At 36.6% G+C, this 19,518-nt stretch overlaps 2 protein-coding genes and 1 pseudogene across 2 annotated transcripts; all 3 read left to right on the forward strand.

The window, feature by feature from the left end:
- Positions 1-4,439, forward strand: LOC130743787 (uncharacterized). The gene is made up of 8 exons (XM_057596016.1): positions 1-393; positions 1,000-1,186; positions 1,246-1,255; positions 1,698-1,947; positions 2,041-2,192; positions 2,392-2,474; positions 2,603-2,656; positions 4,273-4,439. The coding sequence occupies exons 1-8, from the start codon at positions 1-3 to the stop codon at positions 4,437-4,439; spliced, it is 1,296 nt and encodes a 431-aa protein (XP_057451999.1).
- A 1,299-nt stretch (positions 4,440-5,738) lies between these two features.
- LOC130743788 (uncharacterized) lies at positions 5,739-10,023 on the forward strand. Its single transcript, XM_057596017.1, has 8 exons — positions 5,739-6,131; positions 6,737-6,923; positions 6,983-6,992; positions 7,435-7,576; positions 8,952-9,110; positions 9,311-9,390; positions 9,529-9,571; positions 10,000-10,023. Exons 1-8 carry the CDS (start codon positions 5,739-5,741, stop codon positions 10,021-10,023), a joined length of 1,038 nt encoding a protein of 345 aa, XP_057452000.1.
- A 3,025-nt stretch (positions 10,024-13,048) lies between these two features.
- LOC130743789 (transcription factor MYC2-like) lies at positions 13,049-13,891 on the forward strand (annotated as a pseudogene).
- Positions 13,892-19,518: the final 5,627 nt, after the last annotated feature.

Genomic DNA, 19,518 nt, shown 5'->3' on the forward strand with positions numbered 1-19,518 from the left:
ATGGGATCCATTACGCACTCACTTCAATGTCTTTCTCTTTTGTTTCTACTTACCTCAGTCTGTTCCTCTACTTTCAACATTCCAAGGTTAGGAACTCTGCGAAGAATCAAAGAACGCAAACCACAAACCATGTCTTCCTCTGACCAACTGCCTGAAGACCTCCAAACATTCTATTACACCCAAAGACTTGATCATTTCAATTACGGGCCTGACAGCTACCCTACTTTCCAACACAGATATGTGATGGACTTTAAGTACTGGGGTGGAGCTAAATCAAGTTCACCAATTTTTGCATTCCTTGGTGCTGAATCACCGTTGGATGAAGATATATACTATGTTGGATTTCTTAGGAATAAAGCTCCCCAATTCAATGCACTTATTGTCTATATTGAGGTAAGAGTGTAACATAAACTCACTACGTAATTGGAAATCTTTCTACTGATTTTAAAGTCATATATAATTATCGGGAAGAAGCTTCCTTTGTGCGTGTTTGGATAAGTGTTTTTCACAATTGATTATGGTAAAGTTGATTGTAGTAAAAGTGAATTAAGAGTGAGTGATTTAAGTTTTTTCAAGAAAAAATGAGTTTTGTTGGGTAATATTGTGACATTCAGTTGCGAAATCTTACAAATGATCATGTTCAACACTAAAACTACCCTCTTTAAATTCTACTAAAATTGATTTTGAATTTAAAATCACTTTTAATATTAATTCTCTAAAATGACTCATAAAAATCAATATTTTCATCCAGAATTAATTTTACTCTAACATAATTAATTATAAAATTTCCCAAGGAGAATTTTCATCCACGGTAGCTTCTGAATTTCAGAATGATTCTTGATGAAAACAAAAATCCAAACTTGTTGCTACCAGTTACAACATTCAAGAAGACAATGGTTTTGGCCATCTCTTTCGGTAGTCTAATATTTTAAGTTACAAGAAATTGCTAATTAATTATTATTATATGCTAATATACATATGATGTTTAAATTTGAACAGCATAGATACTATGGGAAATCAATACCATTTGGTTCATGGGAAGAAGCTATGATAAATGCTAGTACTCGCGACTACTTCAACTCAACCCAAGCACTAGCAGACTATGCTGCTGTGCTTTTACACATCAAGAAAAGTTTGTCTGCTCAGAATTCTCCCATAATCGTTATTGGAGGCTCTTATGGCGGAAGTAAAAATATATAAATATAGATAAAATAATTTTGTCTCTAGTTTGTTGTTAATCTATAGGTGGTGTAAGGTAAAATCATACATGGTTGAAAGTATTGTAATGATTTAGACTTGCGTGTGCTGCTTGCGTGCGACGTGCGATTTATGAATATTATATGGATCCCATGGTGGAGTAAATTTTGATAAACGTTGAAGCTTGTATTGATGGACGTTCGAGCTTATGCATTCGTTTGCTTGTATTTTCTTTGATATTGTCCATAATTATTCTTATAATTTGGGTTAAGTCTAATTGGAATGCAAAAGCTAGCTCAGGAATGTAGATTGATCTACACTGTATATGGACTTAGCGTGAAGTTTGTTGGATATATGCGTTAGGTCTTTACATAGGATACATCAATTTTCACCCTAAGTTAGCTTTTAGGATAAAGTTGTGCCTAATCTAGATTATAAGACATATTCATCCAAAGATTGACTAAGAATATTTTTTCCTTAAATAATTTGTCCTGTTTCAGCAAATTGTACAAAGCTTCTAAGCTCAAAGACATCTTAGAGTTAGTATATACTTCCGCAGCTCAGTATAAGGCGCCTACTGATTTCCAAGTGAATACCATCTGTGAAGTTATTGATGCAGCAGCAGCTAAGAAAACATACATTCTTGACCGAATATTTCAAGGTGTTGTTGGTGTCTTGAGAAACCAGTCATGCTATTACATGGATGAATACAATCATCAAACCCAAACTAACCTGAACTGGAGATGGCATGTAAATGTCATGGTATCTTGTAATAAAAGCCACGTCCTTAACCATTTGGATCATCTTAACTAAAGTAATTAAGTTAATTTCATGATTTAGAAGACATTTAGCAAAATTGTTATGCCAATTGGTCATGATAAGAGCGGCTCAATGTTCCCACCAGCACCTATCAATATGAAGAGATTTGTAAATGAGTGTAGGAGCTTATATAATGTCCTTCCACGACCACATTGGATTACCACATATTATGGAGGTCCTGAATGAAACAGAATCAATCAGGATCCTCTCAATTGCTAAAATTACTTGATGATGTCAAGTGTTACCATTGATGGAACTTACATCATCGAAGTTTTTTATAATAGAGACATCATGATCCTAACATTCCTAGTTTCCTCCTTCTTATAATTTATTAACTATAAAATTAATGTGTTAATCTTTATGTACATGATTGTTGCAGGATTTGAAACTGATTCTCTGTAGGTTTGGTAGCAATATCATCTTCTCCAATGGATTAAAAGATCCTCGGGCGGGTATAGTAAACAAAATAAACTAATTCATAAATAAGAATAAAAAATTCAACAATCATAATTTACCTTTCTTTTTTAATTTTTAGCTTAACAACTAGTTTTTTTTTCAATTCCTTTCATGTTCTGAATCAATCGCAGGGTGTTGGAGAGTATATCAAACATTGTCATTTCTGTTTCCACCGTAAATGCTAGTTATCAATTCTTATTTTTAAACACTCATACATCAATCTTTCATATTCCTCATTTTTTCTATATATTATTCTGATTCATTCGTATCACGTCTTATATCATATATAATATTAATTCTTTATTGTATATCTCTATACGTACTTTTCTTATTTGGAGGCTCTAGCTAACACTCATGCCACAGTCTACAAGCATTCAAACATTTTCTGATTTGTTTATTGTTTTGGAATATGTGCAGACACCAACAGGTCCCAGTTTGAAACCAACCATCACAAAGCTAAGATAAAAAAATTTCACCTGATATATACATTACGCACAATGTTATCTTTTTAGTTATTGATGACTTCATCCTTACAATTTTTGCTAGCTGATAATGCCTTTAGACACGAATGAAATTAATATTTATAATAGTTAACAATTGCAGGGTCTCATTGCTTGGACATATACTATCAGAAGAATCAAGTGATCCTAAATGATTGGTGATGCAGAGAAATGTTGAGATCAAGATAATCAAAGGTTGGATCACCGAGTACCAAGCTGATCTACGAGCACTGATCAATAAACAAATCCAAGCACTGAAACCAAACACTTAATTGGTCCACGATCCAATAGAATAGTGTTTAATGTTCCATTAAATGCAGTAATTAAATTAACATGGAGTATTATATGCTACTACAAAATTTATATGTTTCATGTAATATAAGTACATGGTTGAAAGTATTGTAATGATTTAGACTTGTGCATGCTGCTTGCGTGCGATGTGCGATTTATGAATATTATATGGATCCCATGGTTGAGTAAAATTTGATAGGTCATGAAGCATATATTGATGGACGTTCGAGCTTAAAGACATCTTAGAGTTAGTATATACTTCTGCAGCTCATTACAAGGCGCCTACAGATTACCCATTGAATACCATCTTTGAAGCTATTGACGCAGCAGCAGCTAAGAAAACAGACATTGTTGGCCAAATATTTCAAGGTGTTGTTGGTTTCTTGAGAAACCAGTCATGCTATGACATGAATGATTACAATCATCAAACCCAAACTAACCTGAACTGGAGATGGCAGGTAAATGTCATGGTATCTTGTATTAAAAGACCCGTCTTTAACCATTTGGATCATCTTAACTAAAGTAATTAAGTTAATTTCATGATTAAGCAGAGCAAGAGTTTTATGCCAATTAGTCATAATAGGAGCGGCTCAATGTTCCCACCAGCACCTTTCAATATGAAGAGATTTGTAAATGAGTGTAGGAGCTTATATGATGTCCTTCCACTGCCACATTGGATTACCACATATTATGTAGATTGATCTACACTGTATATGGACTTAACATGAAGTTTGTTGGATATATGTGTTAGGTCTTTACATAGGATACATTAATCTTCACCCTAAGTTAGCTTTCAGGATAAAGTTGTGCCTAATCTAGATTATAAGACATATTTATCCAAAGATTGACTAAAAATATTTTTTCCTTAATTAATTTGATATGTTCATTAGTACATTACACACAATGTTATCTTTTTAGTTAATGATGACTTCATCCTTACAAATTTTTCTAGCTGATAATGCCTTTAGACATTGATGGAATTAACATTTATTACAAAAAACAATTGCAGGGTCTCATTGCTTGGACATACTATCAGAAGAATCAAGTATTCTTGAATGGTTGGTGATGCAGAGAAATGTTGAGGTCAAGATAATCAAAGGTTGGATCACCGAGTACCAAGTTGTTCAATTAGCAGTGATCAATAAACAAATCCAAGCACTGAAACCAGAGACTTAATGGGTCCACGAACCTATAAAATAGTGTTTAGTGTTCCATTCAAGGCAGTCATTAAATTAACATGCAGTATTATATGCTACTGCAAAGTTATATGTGTCATGTGATATAAGTACATGGTTGAAAGTATAGTAATGATTTAGACTTGTGCGTTCTGCTTGCGTGCGACGTGCGATTGATGAATATTATATGGATCTCATGGTTGAGTAAATTTTGATAGACGATGAAGCATGTAATGATGGACGTTCGAGCTTATTCATTTATTTTCTTGTATTTTCTTTGATCTTGTCCATAATTATTCGTATAATTTGGGTTAAGTCTAATTGGAATGCAAAAGCTAGCTCAGGAATGTATATTGATCTACACTGTATATGGACTTAGCGTGAAGTTTATTGGATATATGTGTTAGGTCTTTACATAGGATACATCAATCTTCACCAAAAGTTAGCTTTCGGGATAAAGTTGTGCCTAATCCAGATTATAAGAAATATTCACCCAAAATGTGACTAAAAATATTTTTCCTTAATTAATTTGTCATGTTTGAGCAAATTGAACAAAGCTTCTAAGATCAAAGACATCTTAGAGTTAGTATATAATTTTGCAGCTCAGTACAATGAGCCTACTGATTACCCCGTGAATACCATCAGTGAAGCTATTGATGCAGCAACAGTTAAGAAATCAGACATTCTTGACCAAATATTTCAAGGTGTTTTGTGCATGTGATTCATCAAAAAGTAGAAATGGTGGATGGGAAAGATTCTATCACATAAAAAAAAATTCCCACTTCCACATCGATCATTTACTGTTTCATTGTGCAACGGTACAGTAAAGCATCTTAGTTTATCGATCCACAACCATGTTTTGCAATTTGTAGTGTTACATTTCCCTTCAATGAGTTTATTTCTCATTCCCCGTCCACTTTCTTCATTTATTTTGCTGGAAGCACCATCTTTACTACCCAAAATGTCTTGCATCATGTCAATTAAGAAAACAAAGCATCAATTGTGATTGATTCGTGTTCTTAATGAAATGGAAAAATTCAGCTATCAAGCATATGTTGAACTGTTCAGTGCATATAAAGCTCCACTAGAGAGTAATTGATTTGAAAAGCATTTAGATTGTCTCAAATATTCAATGTGTTTGCATCTCATACAGGGTCATGTATGTCCCAAGTCCCCAACACATACGAAGTTTAGGGTAAGTGTCTATTTGACTTGTATATACATGTGCGCTTATATAGAACTTGAACCTTGAAACATTGCAACCTATAGGAGACACACATGCTCTCAACTTAATTCAACCATGGGATCCATTACGCACTCACTTCAATGTCTTTCTCTTTTGTTTCTAATTACCTCAGTCTGTTCCTCTGCTTTCAACATTCCAAGGTTAGGAACTCTGCGAAGAATTAAAGAACGCAAACCACAAACCATGTCTTCCTCTGGTCAATCGCCTGAAGACCTGCAAACATTCTATTACACCCAAAGAATTGATTATTTCAATTACGGGCCTGACAGCTACCCTACTTTCCAACAAAGATATGTGATGGACTTTAAGTATTGTGGTGGAGCTAAATCAAGTTCACCAATTTTTGCATTACTTGGTGCTGAATCACCGTTGGATGAAGATATATACTATGTTGGACTTCTTAGGAATAAAGCTCCCCAATTCAATGCACTTATTGTCTATATTGAGGTAAGAGTGTAACATAAACTCACTACGTGATTGAAAATCTTTCTACTGATTTTAAAGTCATAAATAATTATCGGGAGAAGCTTCCTTTGTGCGTGTTTGGATAAGTGTTTTTCACAATTGATTATGGTAAAGTTGATTATAGTAAAAGTGAGTTAAGAGTGAGTGACTTAAGTTTTTTCAAGAAAAAATGAGTTTTGTTGTGTAATATTGTAACATTCAGTTGCGAAATCTTACAAATGATCATGTTCAACACTAAAACTACCCTCTTTAAATTCTACTAAAATTGATTTTGAATTTAAAATCACTCTTAAAATTAATTCTCTAAAATGACTCATAAAAATCAATATTTTCATCCATAATTAATTTTACTCTAACGGTATTAATTATAAAATTTCCCAAGGAGAATTTTCATCCACGGTAGCTTCTGAATTTCAGAATGATTCCTGATGAAAACAAAAATCCAAACTTGTTGCTACCAATTACAACATTCAATAAGACAATGGTTTTGGCCATCTCTTTCGGTAGTCTAATATTTTAAGTTACAAAAAATGACTAATTAATTATTATTATATGCTAATATACATATGATGTTTAAATTTGAACAGCATAGATACTATGGGAAATCAATACCATTTGGTTCATGGGAAGAAGCTATGAGAAATGCTAGTACTCGCGACTACTTCAACTCAACCCAAGCACTAGCAGACTATGCTGCTGTGCTTTTACACATCAAGAAAAGTTTGTCCGCTCAGAGTTCTCCCATAATCGTTATTGGAGGCTCTTATGGCGGAAGTAAAAATATATTAATATAGATAAAATAATTTTGTCTCTAGTTTGTTGTTAATCTATAGGTGATGTAAGGTAAAATCATACATGGTTGAAAGTATTGTAATGATTTAGACTTGTGCGTGCTGCTTGCGTGCGACGTGCGATTTATGAATATTATATGGATCCCATGGTGGAGTAAATTTTGATAAACGATGAAGCTTGTATTGATGGACGTTCGAGCTTATGCATTCGTTTGCTTGTATTTTCTTTGATATTGTCCATAATTATTCTTATAATTTGGGTTAAGTCTAATTGGAATACAAAAGCTAGCTCAAGAATGTAGATTGATCTACATTGTATATGGACTTAGCGTGAAGTTTGTTGGATATATGCATTAGGTCTTTACATAGGATACATCAATTTTCACCCTAAGTTAGCTTTTAGGATAAAGTTGTGCCTAATCTAGATTATAAGACATATTCATCCAAAGATTGACTAAGAATATTTTTTCCTTAAATAATTTGTCCTATTTCAGCAAATTGTACAAAGCTTCTGAGCTCAAAGACATCTTAGAGTTAGTATATAATTCTGATTTCCAAGTAAATACCATCTTAGAAGTTATTGATGCAGCAACAGCTAAGAAAACATACATTCTTGACCGAATATTTCAAGGTGTTGTTGGTGTCTTGGGAAACCAGTCATGCTATGACTGTAAGATCAAGTTTTGATCATGTAGTACAACTCTATGTTTTGATGATTACATGTTAACTCTTATGTATGAACAATTATGGTACTCTAACGTTGTTTTCTGAGTGGTTATATGACAGGCTCTGACTCTGGTCTAATTACACATAAATCAGAAGCACTATGCTCAAAGAGTAACCTACGCAACGCTTTCGCTCTCACTATGTTCAATCTGAATAGTATAATAAGCTTCAGAAGATCTGAAGATAGTTAAGCTCCGATATGGATTCAGATCACATGAAGTTCTGAAGACCAGAAGCTCTGAAGGTCCAGAGGCTCTGAAGGTCTAGAAGTTCTGAAGGTCCAGAAGCTGAAAAGTGAAGTCCAAGAGTAAGCTGGCTCTGAAGACTAAGTACTTCTCCTCTGAGTCCAGATGCAGAAGTTACAAAGGTCAGAGGATCCAAGCTTCTCTCTGACTCTGATCATCAAGCTTCACAAGTTCCAACATGAAGCGTCGCTCTGATCAGAAGTCATCTAGGTTAAAGGTCAAGTCGCTATCCAAGTACAAAAGCAACTGTACTATTCCTGACGACCTTACCTAACGTGTTCAGCCACAGCATAACTTGGAAATACCAGATCTGCCCTCCAACGGTAGCATTCCATGCAACGTCTAAACCATAATCCTTGGAGTATATAAAGAGGCTGAAGATGAAAGATGCCGCCGAAGAAAGAAACTATGTTCAAGCTCAAACAATATTCAAATATTCTCTTAGAATCTTTCTTCAAACTGTTCTTATTGTGTTTACTTTAGCTTTCTGAGAAGCAATTCTTTGTAAACCCAAACTCTCAAACAGTTGTTTGTTTTTCCTTAAGGAGACCAAGGTTGGTTAGATCCTTGAGAAGACTAAGAGAGTGAATCTTAGTGATAGCTAAGTCATTGTATTGTTAGTCACTTTGCAGGTTGCAAGTGCAGTTGTAACAAACTCTGATTAGTGGATTGCCTTCATTCTAAGAAGGAAGAAATCACCTTAACGGGTGGACTGGATTAGCTTGAGGGATTTATCAAGTGAACCAGAATAAAATCATTGTGTGCTTTCCTAAACTCTTATCTTAGCACTTTTATCTTCTGTGTTTGAAGAGATTTGTTAAAATCTCAAGTGGGAAAAGTTTTAGTTTGAAAACGCTATTCAAACCCCCCCTTCTATCGTTTTTCATACCTTCAATGACATGGATGAATACAATCATCAAACCCAAACTAACCTTAACTGAAGATGGTAGGTAAATGCCATGGTATCTTGTAATAAAAGCCATGTCCTTAACCATTTGGATCATCTTAACTAAAGTAATTAAGTTAATTTCATGATTAAGCAAACATGTAGCGAGATTGTTAACCCAATTTGTCATGATAGGAGTGGCTCAATGTTCCAGCCAGCACCTTTCAATATAAAGAGATTTGTTAATGAGAGTAGGAGCTTATATGGTGTGCTTTCACGGCCTCATTGGATTACCACATATTATGGGGGTCCTGTAAGTAACAGAATCAATCAGGATCCTCTCAATTGCTAAAAAAACTTGATGATGTCATGTTTTACCAATGTTGGAACTTACATTATCGAAGTTTTCTTATAATAGAGATATCATGATCCTAACATTCCCAGTTTCCTCCTTCTTATAATTGATTAACTATAAATTTAATGTGTTAATCTTTATGTACATGATCGATGTAGGATTTTAAACTAATTCTCCGTAGGTTTGGTAGCAATGTCATCTTCTCCAATGGATTGAAAGATCCCTACAACTCTGGCGTGTATAGTAAACAAAATAAACTAATCTATAAATCAGAAAAATAAAATTCAACAACCATAATTTACATTTCTTTTTTAATTTTCTGCTTAACAACTAGTTTTTTTTTTTTCATTCCTTTCATGTTCTGAATCTATTGTAGGGTGTTGGAGAGTATATCAAACAATGTCATTCTTGTTTCCACTGTAAATGGTAGTTATCAATTCTCATTTTTAAACACTCATTTACCAATCTTTAATATTCTTCATTTTTTCTATATATTACTCTGATTCATTCGTATCACATCTTATATCATATATAACATTAATTATGTATGGTCTATCTCTATACGTACTCTTCTTATTTGGAGGCTCTAGCTAACACCCATGTCACAGTCTATCAAACATTCAATAATTTTCTGATTGGTTTATTATTTTGGAATATGTGCAAACACTAACAGGTCCCTGTTTGAAACCAACCACCACAAAGCTAAGATCATAAAAATCACCTGATATATACATTACCCACAATGTTATCTCTTTAGTTAATGATAACTTCATGCTTACAATTTTTGCTAGCTGATAATGCCTTTAGACATGGATGGATTAATATTTATTATAATTAACAATTGCAGGGTCTCATTGCTTGGGCATACTGATAAGCGCATAATTGATGCACTTTATATTTGTCTTTCTAAGCTTCATTATATATATTTTTGTGCTTAATTGTTATGACTTAGCCATGTTTTGACCATTAGTGCTTATTTGGATTATTCATGAAAAAGTGCTTGATTCTACACTTTTAGTTTCTGTGGTTGTTTTGCTAGAACAGGTTTAATATGGAGCTAACAATATCTAAATAAGGCCAACAATATGTCGTTGGAAATCTAACTCGAAGAACTACAACTTTCATGTTCAACAAAATTCGAGAATTAGCCTTGAACTTGGTCATAATTGCCTTGCAAAGTTGCTGTCGCTTAACCTGCGAGTCTGGAACAGTCTGCACTAAAATGATCATATCTTGGGCTACAGAACTCCGAATTAGGATCCGATTAAAGGCCCACGAAGCTGACTTAAAGAGCTACAAATCTCATGTTTACCTCAATTGAAGATTCAGACTTCTTGTGGGACCCGCGAATGCCTGATTGTTCAGCAGCTTACTCCTTTATGTGGGCCCAATTTTGTGAAGATTTAGAAAAGATTTAAATAACAAGGATTGTTACTTGATGAACAAGTTTATTTATTAGTATAAATAAGTGAGTTTAGGCTTTTGTTAAACCACCTCTTCACCACCACATCACCTCACCACCATACCACACCATCTCACCATAAGATAGCCTTAAACTACGAAAACCTATTCCACCCTTCTTCTTTGGAGCACACAACCCATCCCAATTGACCTAGTGAATCTTCCTCTCCCTTTACTTGCTCTCCCATCAAAATTTACTAATCATACTTTCAATTAACCTCACCAGAAAAGAGAAACATCGAATAATGCCTATGGGTATAACATGCGCCACCGAATTGACCAGCACCTCCCTAGCATTAGAAGACAAAAAAAAATCCATTCCACACCCTTAGTTTCTTCCACACCCACTCCCGGAAAAATCTAAACACATGTTTCTTTAATCTCCCCATAGAAGTAGGTAACTCAAGGTACTTGGAGCGACTTTCAATCGCCTTAATTTGCAATAGTTCTTGAAAGACATGTTTACAATCTTCTTGAACTTTTTGGCTTAGTGAAAGTTCATATTTCTCCATGTTAAGCATCATCAACTAGTTAACCTCACTAGCTCTAACTATTATGATTTTTTATTAATTAACATCTTCTAATATGGGGGTTAATTAGTTAACTTGAAACGTTTATGAGTCAAAAATCATTAATAGAGAAGGGGTTGTGCACTTTTGGAATAAGAACAGTCAAGGTTTCCAACGGGCTAACATCCATTATCCCCAAGTTATCCCCAAGGAAAACGTGTCGCGCACAACTTTTCAAATGCCATCTCGAACTAGACCCCGATATTCCTTGGAAAAGAAAGGTTAGAAGCAACCCATACCAAGAACTGTGAATGATTCCATGGATCTAAAGAGCCTTATGCAACTCTTCCTTTATCACAGGATGAAAAAAATGTTATTTTGCTTATCTAAAAGGTTACGTGATGAAGCTAACATCCTCCCAAACCAAGATGAATTTTCGTGTAATCCTTAACCCTTACCAGAACTGTTGTAATTTTGGAGTCCATCCATCTCCCAAAACCTTTATCGTCCTTGCTTTGTTTCTTTTGGGTCTACTTTGTTTTTGTTTCTAGCTGAGTAGGGTGTAGGTCAATATTCTGAGTTTCTAAAAAAAATGTTGCATCTTGGGTGCTGAGTTTCTAGGTTAAGGTGCTTGGTTTGAGTGAGAAAGAGTGAAGAACACTCATGAAGGTGAACTACATTCACGAAGATGAAGAACACTTATGAGTTTAGCTTATTAAGAGTTTTTTTATAATTTTATTTTCACTAAGCATTTTAATTAAATTAACAATTATACACGTGTAAAATAAAAATTAATTAAAAAATTACATGTGGCATGCCACATCATCTATGGTCTACCATCAGGCAACATTATCAGAGCTCCATCCTCAAATGAGGACTAATTACAACACTTCCTTAAACACAGGGCCAATAATTAAATTCTTTTCCGACGATGAACGAAAATTAAACCAACTTACAAAGACATACCAATTTGTCAGTTAACCCTCAAAAAAATAATTATTAAACAATTTATCAACCCAATCACCACCAAAACTTTATTCAAATGTTTTTATTAATCAATTCTATCAACTACTTTAAATTTTCATTTAAAACAACAACATAGCGGTGGTAGCGATGGTGGTATTATAGGTCTTGGAAGAGGACAATCGTTGTGAATATATCCTTTAGAAATACAAGTTTGTCTGCATTCTCCGGGTGATGCACAAGGGCCTACGCAAGTGCGCTCTTCGGCTTTTGCTACTGGACCTACAACAAAAACGAATTTCACAATTATTTGCACATGATTTCTTAATTTTGTACGTGAAATTTAAAGTTAATTATATTATGGTAAATTCCCATGGCAACTACCAAGATACTATGGAAAACTAAAAATATAGTATTGTGAATTCTAAAAAATTGACACAAATATCACTTACATAAAACTCAGGGATTTACTTTGGAATAATATTATAAATTTCATTCATCAATTTACTTGTTGATTATATATTTAAAATAGAATGTTTGATGTGAAAAACACTTTATTCTTCTTACCTCAAGATAGAACTAAAACAATGAATAAAATCCCGAGGAGAAAATGTTGACGAGCTTGAAAACACATTTTGTGAGGATTTTACATCTAAACTCTATTTAGTTTTGTGAAACTAGTGGGGAACATTATTTCATTATATATTAAACTTTTCACAAAAACTAAGGAAATATATGAACTAATGCACTAGTAAATGAAATAATTAATAATTTTAATTTATAATATATAATAAATTATCAAATAATAATATACAGTATAAATGTATAATATATTATATTATATAATATTATGATATAATATATTAAATTGTATCATATATTATATAATATAATATATGATTATATTATATATTATATTTTAATATATTATATAACAAACAACATCTCCATTTCCCAATTCCATTCCCTCCTCCCCCACCCACTATGAATCTCTGGTCCGACGACAACTCCTCCGTCATGGAAGCTTTCATGAGCTCCTCCTCCGACCTCTCCTCTCTCTGGCCACATCCCGTCGTCTCCGCCACCGCTCCTGGACCTGACCTGACCCGATCGTCACAGCCGATGCTCTACCATGAAACCCTCCAGCATTGTCTTCAGACGTTGATCGAGGGTGCCAAGGAGAGTTGGACCTACGCCATCTTCTGGCTGCCGTACGACTACTCCTCTGGTACCCTTCTTCTTGGCTGGAGCGATGGGTACTACAAGGGAGAGGAATACAATGAAAAGGCTAAATCCACCAAAACGGCGTCGTCATCCACCGAGCAGGACCACCGCAAGAAGGTCTTCCGGGAACTCCATTCGTTAATCTACGGCAACACCGCCTCCCCATACGACGTTGTCGACGAAGAGGTCACCGACACTGAGTGGTTCTTCCTTGTGTCGATGACTCAGTCTTTCGTCAACGGCAGAGGCCTTCCGGGTTAGGCGTACTTCAATTCCAACGCTGTCTGGGTCTCTAGTTCTGACCGACTCTTCGATTCTGCCTGTGAGCAGGCCCGCCAGGGTCAGCTCTTCGGACTCCAGACTTTGGTTTGCATACCGACACCGTGTGCCAACGGCGTCGTAGAGCTTGCATCGACGGAAGTGATTCCTCATTGCCCTGATCTGATAAACAAGGTGCGGATTTTGTTCAACTCCAACAACAACAACAACAGCCACCACAGTAACAACCTCGACGTGACGGGTTACGGCGGGGTACGGCGAGAACGACCATTCTTCCCTCTGGCTCAACGATCCCTCCTCTAGCGGGACTGAAATTAGGGATCTCATTACAGTTGCCTCTGCGGCATGAGTTCTCCAATTCCTCTATCTTTTCAATTTATTCACTACTTTTAATATGCAATTTGTTATGTTGATCTTAGATAGCTCTCTAGGCTCTCAATTTGATCTAAGACCTCTGGTGAGGTTAAAATGGGTGCCTCTTTGTCACTCCCTTTGTCTTTTCCTTTTAAGTTTGCCATTGATGCCCATCATGGTTTTAATAAGTTCAAGACATTTTTCCCACAATTCAATCATGTCTTCAAGGTTTGATTATGGTTTTTCATTGGTTGTTTATGCATTGTGAGTTGAGCTGTGATTGGAACATGTGGGGAAAATGTATCATAAATGTTCGTGATGAAAGACTAGGTAAAATAGTCTTTGGAATTAGAAGTACTACGATAATATTGGTAGGTGAGTCTAAGAGGTAGATGAAAGGTAAATGTTGATGCTTCTGGCTCTAATTCGTCGTGGGGACTGGCTGTAGTCGTCAAATTTGGAGTTCAATTTGCGCTTGATCATGGTTTCCTCTCAGTGATCGTGGAGTCAGATTGCAAGCGGCTGGTAGATGAGGTTGTGCGCGTTCTCATGGCTCTTATCAAGGCTTTGTGCTCCAAGACATAGGTTATTTAAGTAGTTGTTTCCAGTCTTTTACTATTTCTCAGGGTAGGTAGGAATGTAAATATTGTAGCACATGAATTATCTCGATTTTCTTTACTTTATAGTGATAGGATGTGGGTGGGGAGCTACTCCTGTTTGCATTCAGCATTGTGTACTAAATGATATTATGTCTATTTCTGATGAATGAGGCTGTCAAAAAAAAATATTATATAAGATAGCATAATATAATATATTATAATATATAATATTATAGTATGTTAAAGGCATTGTCGTCATGTTCTATCAAAAAACCGGTGACTCTAACGTTGATGTGGATATTTGACATGTCATCAAGGCTTCAAATAAGGCATCTTACATGGAAATAAAATCTTTTAAAATTGAAATTAAGACCTTTATCCCCAAATTGAAATTAACTCATAACAGCTTCAATTTTTGTCGAAGGTGGAAAGAAAGAAGAAGAGCATGTTGAAGGTGGTAGAAAAACGAAGTTGGAGAAGAAATAAGGAGAAAAGGTCGAAGGTGGTAGAATAAGCCATGAAGAAGGTTAGTGGTTCCACAAAGAAGAGAAGCGACACAAATGCGTTGTTGTTCGGCTTCTGCGCTCTCTCCATCGCTGAAGGTGTGCAAATATGGAAAGTGTGTGATATGAAGATATCTAACATACCTGAAAACCTAGGCAGACCTTTCTAGAGGTTCCCTAATTGGAAGATGAGTTTGTTTATTCTCTCTTCATATTTTCCCCAAAATTGCAATTTCCTTTCATTTTTTGTGATGTAGTGTTTTGGTTGGTAATTTTTAAGATGGCCTAAATATGTTTGACGTCTCTTACATTTTAAGAGGAATTAAATTGAGTCCCTGAAAAAAATTCCATTGAATGTTGCCCTTAAGAATTTCTTTTAATCAAATTAAGTCATTGTGCCTACATAACATCAGTTTTGACCAGTCAACCATCTATGGGGTGGGCCTAATGAGCTGAGGGTGACCCATGTGGATTGTGTTATTTTCTGGCCTTCATGTTAAGCTGCTTGTATGTTTCCTTGGGCCCAGCCCTTTTGGAATGGAATATCCCCTTTGGATAAAAAAAAAATCCCACACCAATAAAAAACTACATTTCAGATCAACAAATTTCTAAGATGAGCTCACGCCAAAACAATTTCTTTCACCCCACCTTCCTTCTTGACATCTTTTGTTGGGAAATAATCTGTTGGGGAAGATGCTGCAACTCTTGGATTGATGAAGATCTTGATGACGGAAACACTTGAAGATTCAAAGCGTGCATAATCACTAACCTTTAGGTTCAATTCGCCCCCACCAATTAATGTATATTGGATGCAATTGAGAAAACCGGCGAATTCCCTTCAGGATACTTTGAATTCCTTGATGTGGTTTGCACTAGCACACCAAGCGTATCTTTGATAATATTTTACAGAAGTATGATTCCCACACTTTACTCATGCATTAGTGAAGTGAAGGATGATTTAGGATATAGTAAATGGAAGAGAAATTGGCCAATAAGAAGTCCAATTCCGTGCATCAGAATTATGAGTTTTTCTGCCCAAGTATCTCTTTATATAGAGATATAAACATCCCTTGGTGAAGTGATATATCTCTTAATAAAAGGTTTCTCAAAAACCGACATATATAATTAATGTTTAAGTAATGTTACAAACTATCACGTTGGTTCATCTAGCAGCGCATCCCTTAACAATACCGCCTCGCGGGGTCAAATCCCAGGGACGTGGGTTCGAACACGCACGCAGGAACAGAATAGATAGTGGTCTATCCACTAGACCAATCGAGCATATTAACATAACTGCGAACATTAAGTAATATAATATAATATATATTTCCAAGATATATTTTGGAAATATTTCTCACATCTTTCACCACCAATTAAAGAAATCCCTTTCACCTCACCTCCGCCTTTCACCTCTTAAAATTGAAATTCCTTTCCAAAGCCTGGAGCACTTCACGCCGAGAATGAAGTAGATTGAAATAGAAGGGGAAAAATTGATTCTTGTGTGAGGTAGAGGTTTGTGTATGTGTGGGGTTAGACCTTGATTTTTCTGGGGTTTACTTCCCCCTGGTATAACCTTCACCATTGAAGATCTTAAGCCTAGGAACAAAGCAACTGATAAACGTGCTTGATCAGGTTTTGGTAACATGAGAGATTTTGGATTTGGGGGTTTGTGATTTTGAGTTACTGAACTTTTCTTTAGTGGTTGGAACTTCGAACCCATGAAGATCTTAAATCTATGTTTTGGGTTGGATTTCTAGGTGTGGAGTGTTGCTCTTGATTCTGAGAGTATGGATTTTAACTTTCTGAGTTTGAGCTATGGAGAAAGGTGAAAAAAAGGGGTAAAAGAAGAAGATAAAGGTGGAAGATGAATGACTTATTGAGATTTAAAAAAATTAGAGGACTAAAATTGATTTTAAAAAATCCATGTGGGTCACCCTCAGCCGACTAGGCCCACCACGTGGATGGTTGACTGGTCAAAATTGATGACACTTAGGCACAATGACTTAATTTGGTCAGAAAACAATTTCTCAAGGACAACATTCAAAAGAATTTTTTTAAGGACTCAGTTTGATTCTTCTTACAAAGTCAGGGACCTCAAACATATTAAAGTATCTTCAAATGGATTAAAATTTGGGGTATTTACTAGAGTGTCGACTAACTTGTAATTGTTTATTATCCTCTTTACAGAAGAACACATGTAGAATCAACTTCTTCTGCTAGAAGAAGTTAGGAGAAGCCTTTGATAATACTTGTAGGAGAAGTCCTTGATAATACTCAAAGGAAAATCTTGATGGATATCAAGGATAGAACATAGCCCAAGTTAGATGAACCAGGATAACACTCGTGTGTTCATTATCTCTTTCATTATTTTAATCATCTATCAAATTCTGATATCATTCATCTTCTCCATTTAAAATCAATTTGAAAGAAGATTTGACCAAACTAATATTGTTGTGAAAAAGTTTTAAGTGACACAATTCAACCCCGCTTCTTGTGTTCCTACGTTTTCTATCAAAATAATTAAGGCTTAACCGCACTTTTGGTCCCCCACTTTCTTCATTTGTGCGAAAATCGTCCTTAGCAAAAGACATCCCCAACGTTAACTATCGTTTGCAGCTTTTCATTTTCGGTTAGATTTTCGTGAAGAAACTAACTGTTGGGAGCTGACGTGTCTATTTTTATTGACTTGGAAGAGAGAGATTGAGGAAAGGATGCCACGAATGGCAACATGTGCTACTCACGTGGCCTGAGCTAAAGGGTAAATAGCCAAGTTCGTCCCTGAAAGTGTCCACCGCCTTCAACTTCGTCCCTAAACTTCTAAAATGTCTCTCACGGTCCCTGGAAGTGGCAAATCCCCTTCACGTTAGTCCCTGGGCTAAAAAAAGTTGACGGATGTTAACAGAAATGCTGAGTTGTCACGTTAAGTGCCACTTGGACATTCTTTCCACCATCAGTATAGTCCCCACAGTTGAAAAAGTCAAAGTTCTCTCCCCTCACCCATTCTCTCCCTACACCGCTTTGGGTTACGGTTCCCTGAAACAGGTTATTGGTCAAGCTCAAATCCTCCAAGGAGCAGCCACACCTGGGTCAGCGAAGTCATGTTCTGCTAAAACATCAGGGAGCTGCAATGAAGCAAAGCTCGAAGGCAACACACCTTCAGGACCATTGAAGGCTAAATGCAAGTGGATCAGGCCAGGAAATCTGGGATATTCCCGGTGATGTTGGCGGAGTTGGCGGAGAAGTTTTGCAGCGATGACGAGTCACGGAGGCTCTCTGGAATCTCCAACCATTGGAAGGGGTTGTTGCCGATCTCCACAGACTGAAGCTCCATGAGACCGCCGAAGAAATCGTTGGGGATGGAAGTGAAGCGGTTGTTGCTGAGAATGAGGACTTGCAGGGAGCTCAACCCGTTGAGGCTAGGAAGAGGACCTGAGATGTTGTTCAACTGGATCTCCAAGCATTCAAGCTCGGTTAGGCTCTAGCAACCGATTTGGATCGGGGTGACCCGTTTTTCCTCGGAGCAGACGACGCAGGTCCATGTACACGGGTCCGGGCCGGACCACCCGAGAGACTCCGACGGGTCGAGGGATGTTTGGAGGGTGAACGGTGAGGAAGAAGAGGGAGAGGAAAATGGGGAGAGGTTTGATGTTTGGGAAGCGGGTTGTCATCATGGTGGTGGTGGTGATTGGTGAGTGTGGGGAGAGTGAAGAAGAAGAAGAAGCGATGGAGATGGAGATGGGAGGAAGAGATGGCGATGGAGAGTGAAGAAGAAGAAGAAAAAGTCAATAATTTTTTACAGGTTTATCTATTTGGGAGGAGGAGAGGAGTGAGAGAAGGGTGCTGGTGGTGGTGGTGTTGGGGGAGGGAGGTTGGAGGAGGAAAAAGGGTGGTGGAGGTGTTGGTAGGTAAGGAGAAGGGTGGTGGGGGAGAGAGGGGGGGTGGGAGAAGGGTGTTGTGGTGGTGGTGGAAGAGAGAGATGAGTGGGGGAGAGTCCGAGAGAGAAAGAAAAGGTGAGATAGAGAAAAGAAGTTGACTTTTCAACTGTTTGGGACTACATTGACATTAGGTTGATAATATTAGGGACTAAATTGATATCTAAGTGGCGCTTAATGTGACAACTCAGCATTTTCGTTAACGTCCGTCAACGTTTTTTAACCCAGGGACTAACGTGAAGGGGATTTGCCACTTCCAGGGACCGTGAGAGGCATTTTGGAAGTTTAGGGACGAAGTTGAAGGCGGTGGACACTTTCAGGGACGAACTTGGCTATTTACCCCCCAACAGTCTTCTTCCCTAATGGGAAGAAGCTCCATGAACCCTACAAAAAAGGGGTTTTCTCCAGATCAAATTGAAGTGAAGGGAAGAAAAAAATCAAACAACAGAAGGGTAATATATCAAAACGCGAAGGCGAGGTTGGATGGAAATGGGTGGAATGAGTCAAAATTATTGTTCCTCATCGGGTTCCCAGAGGTCAAA

Source organism: Lotus japonicus, chromosome 3, assembly GCF_012489685.1.
Source record: "Lotus japonicus ecotype B-129 chromosome 3, LjGifu_v1.2".
NCBI classification, from domain to species: Eukaryota; Viridiplantae; Streptophyta; class Magnoliopsida; order Fabales; family Fabaceae; genus Lotus; species Lotus japonicus.

Bases quoted from the DNA above. Each gene is read 5' to 3' on its own strand.
- LOC130743787 (XM_057596016.1), top strand. From the start codon at position 1: ATGGGATCCATTACGCACTCACTTCAATGTCTTTCTCTTTTGTTTCTA. The intron at 1,948-2,040 runs GTAAATGTCATG...ATGATTTAGAAG, and splicing joins ACCTGAACTGGAGATGGCAT to ACATTTAGCAAAATTGTTAT. The intron at 2,657-4,272 runs GTTATCAATTCT...AAACAATTGCAG, and splicing joins TGTTTCCACCGTAAATGCTA to GGTCTCATTGCTTGGACATA.
- LOC130743788 (XM_057596017.1), top strand. From the start codon at position 5,739: ATGGGATCCATTACGCACTCACTTCAATGTCTTTCTCTTTTGTTTCTA. The intron at 6,132-6,736 runs GTAAGAGTGTAA...AAATTTGAACAG, and splicing joins CACTTATTGTCTATATTGAG to CATAGATACTATGGGAAATC. The intron at 9,572-9,999 runs GTAAATGGTAGT...TAACAATTGCAG, and splicing joins ATGTCATTCTTGTTTCCACT to GGTCTCATTGCTTGGGCATA.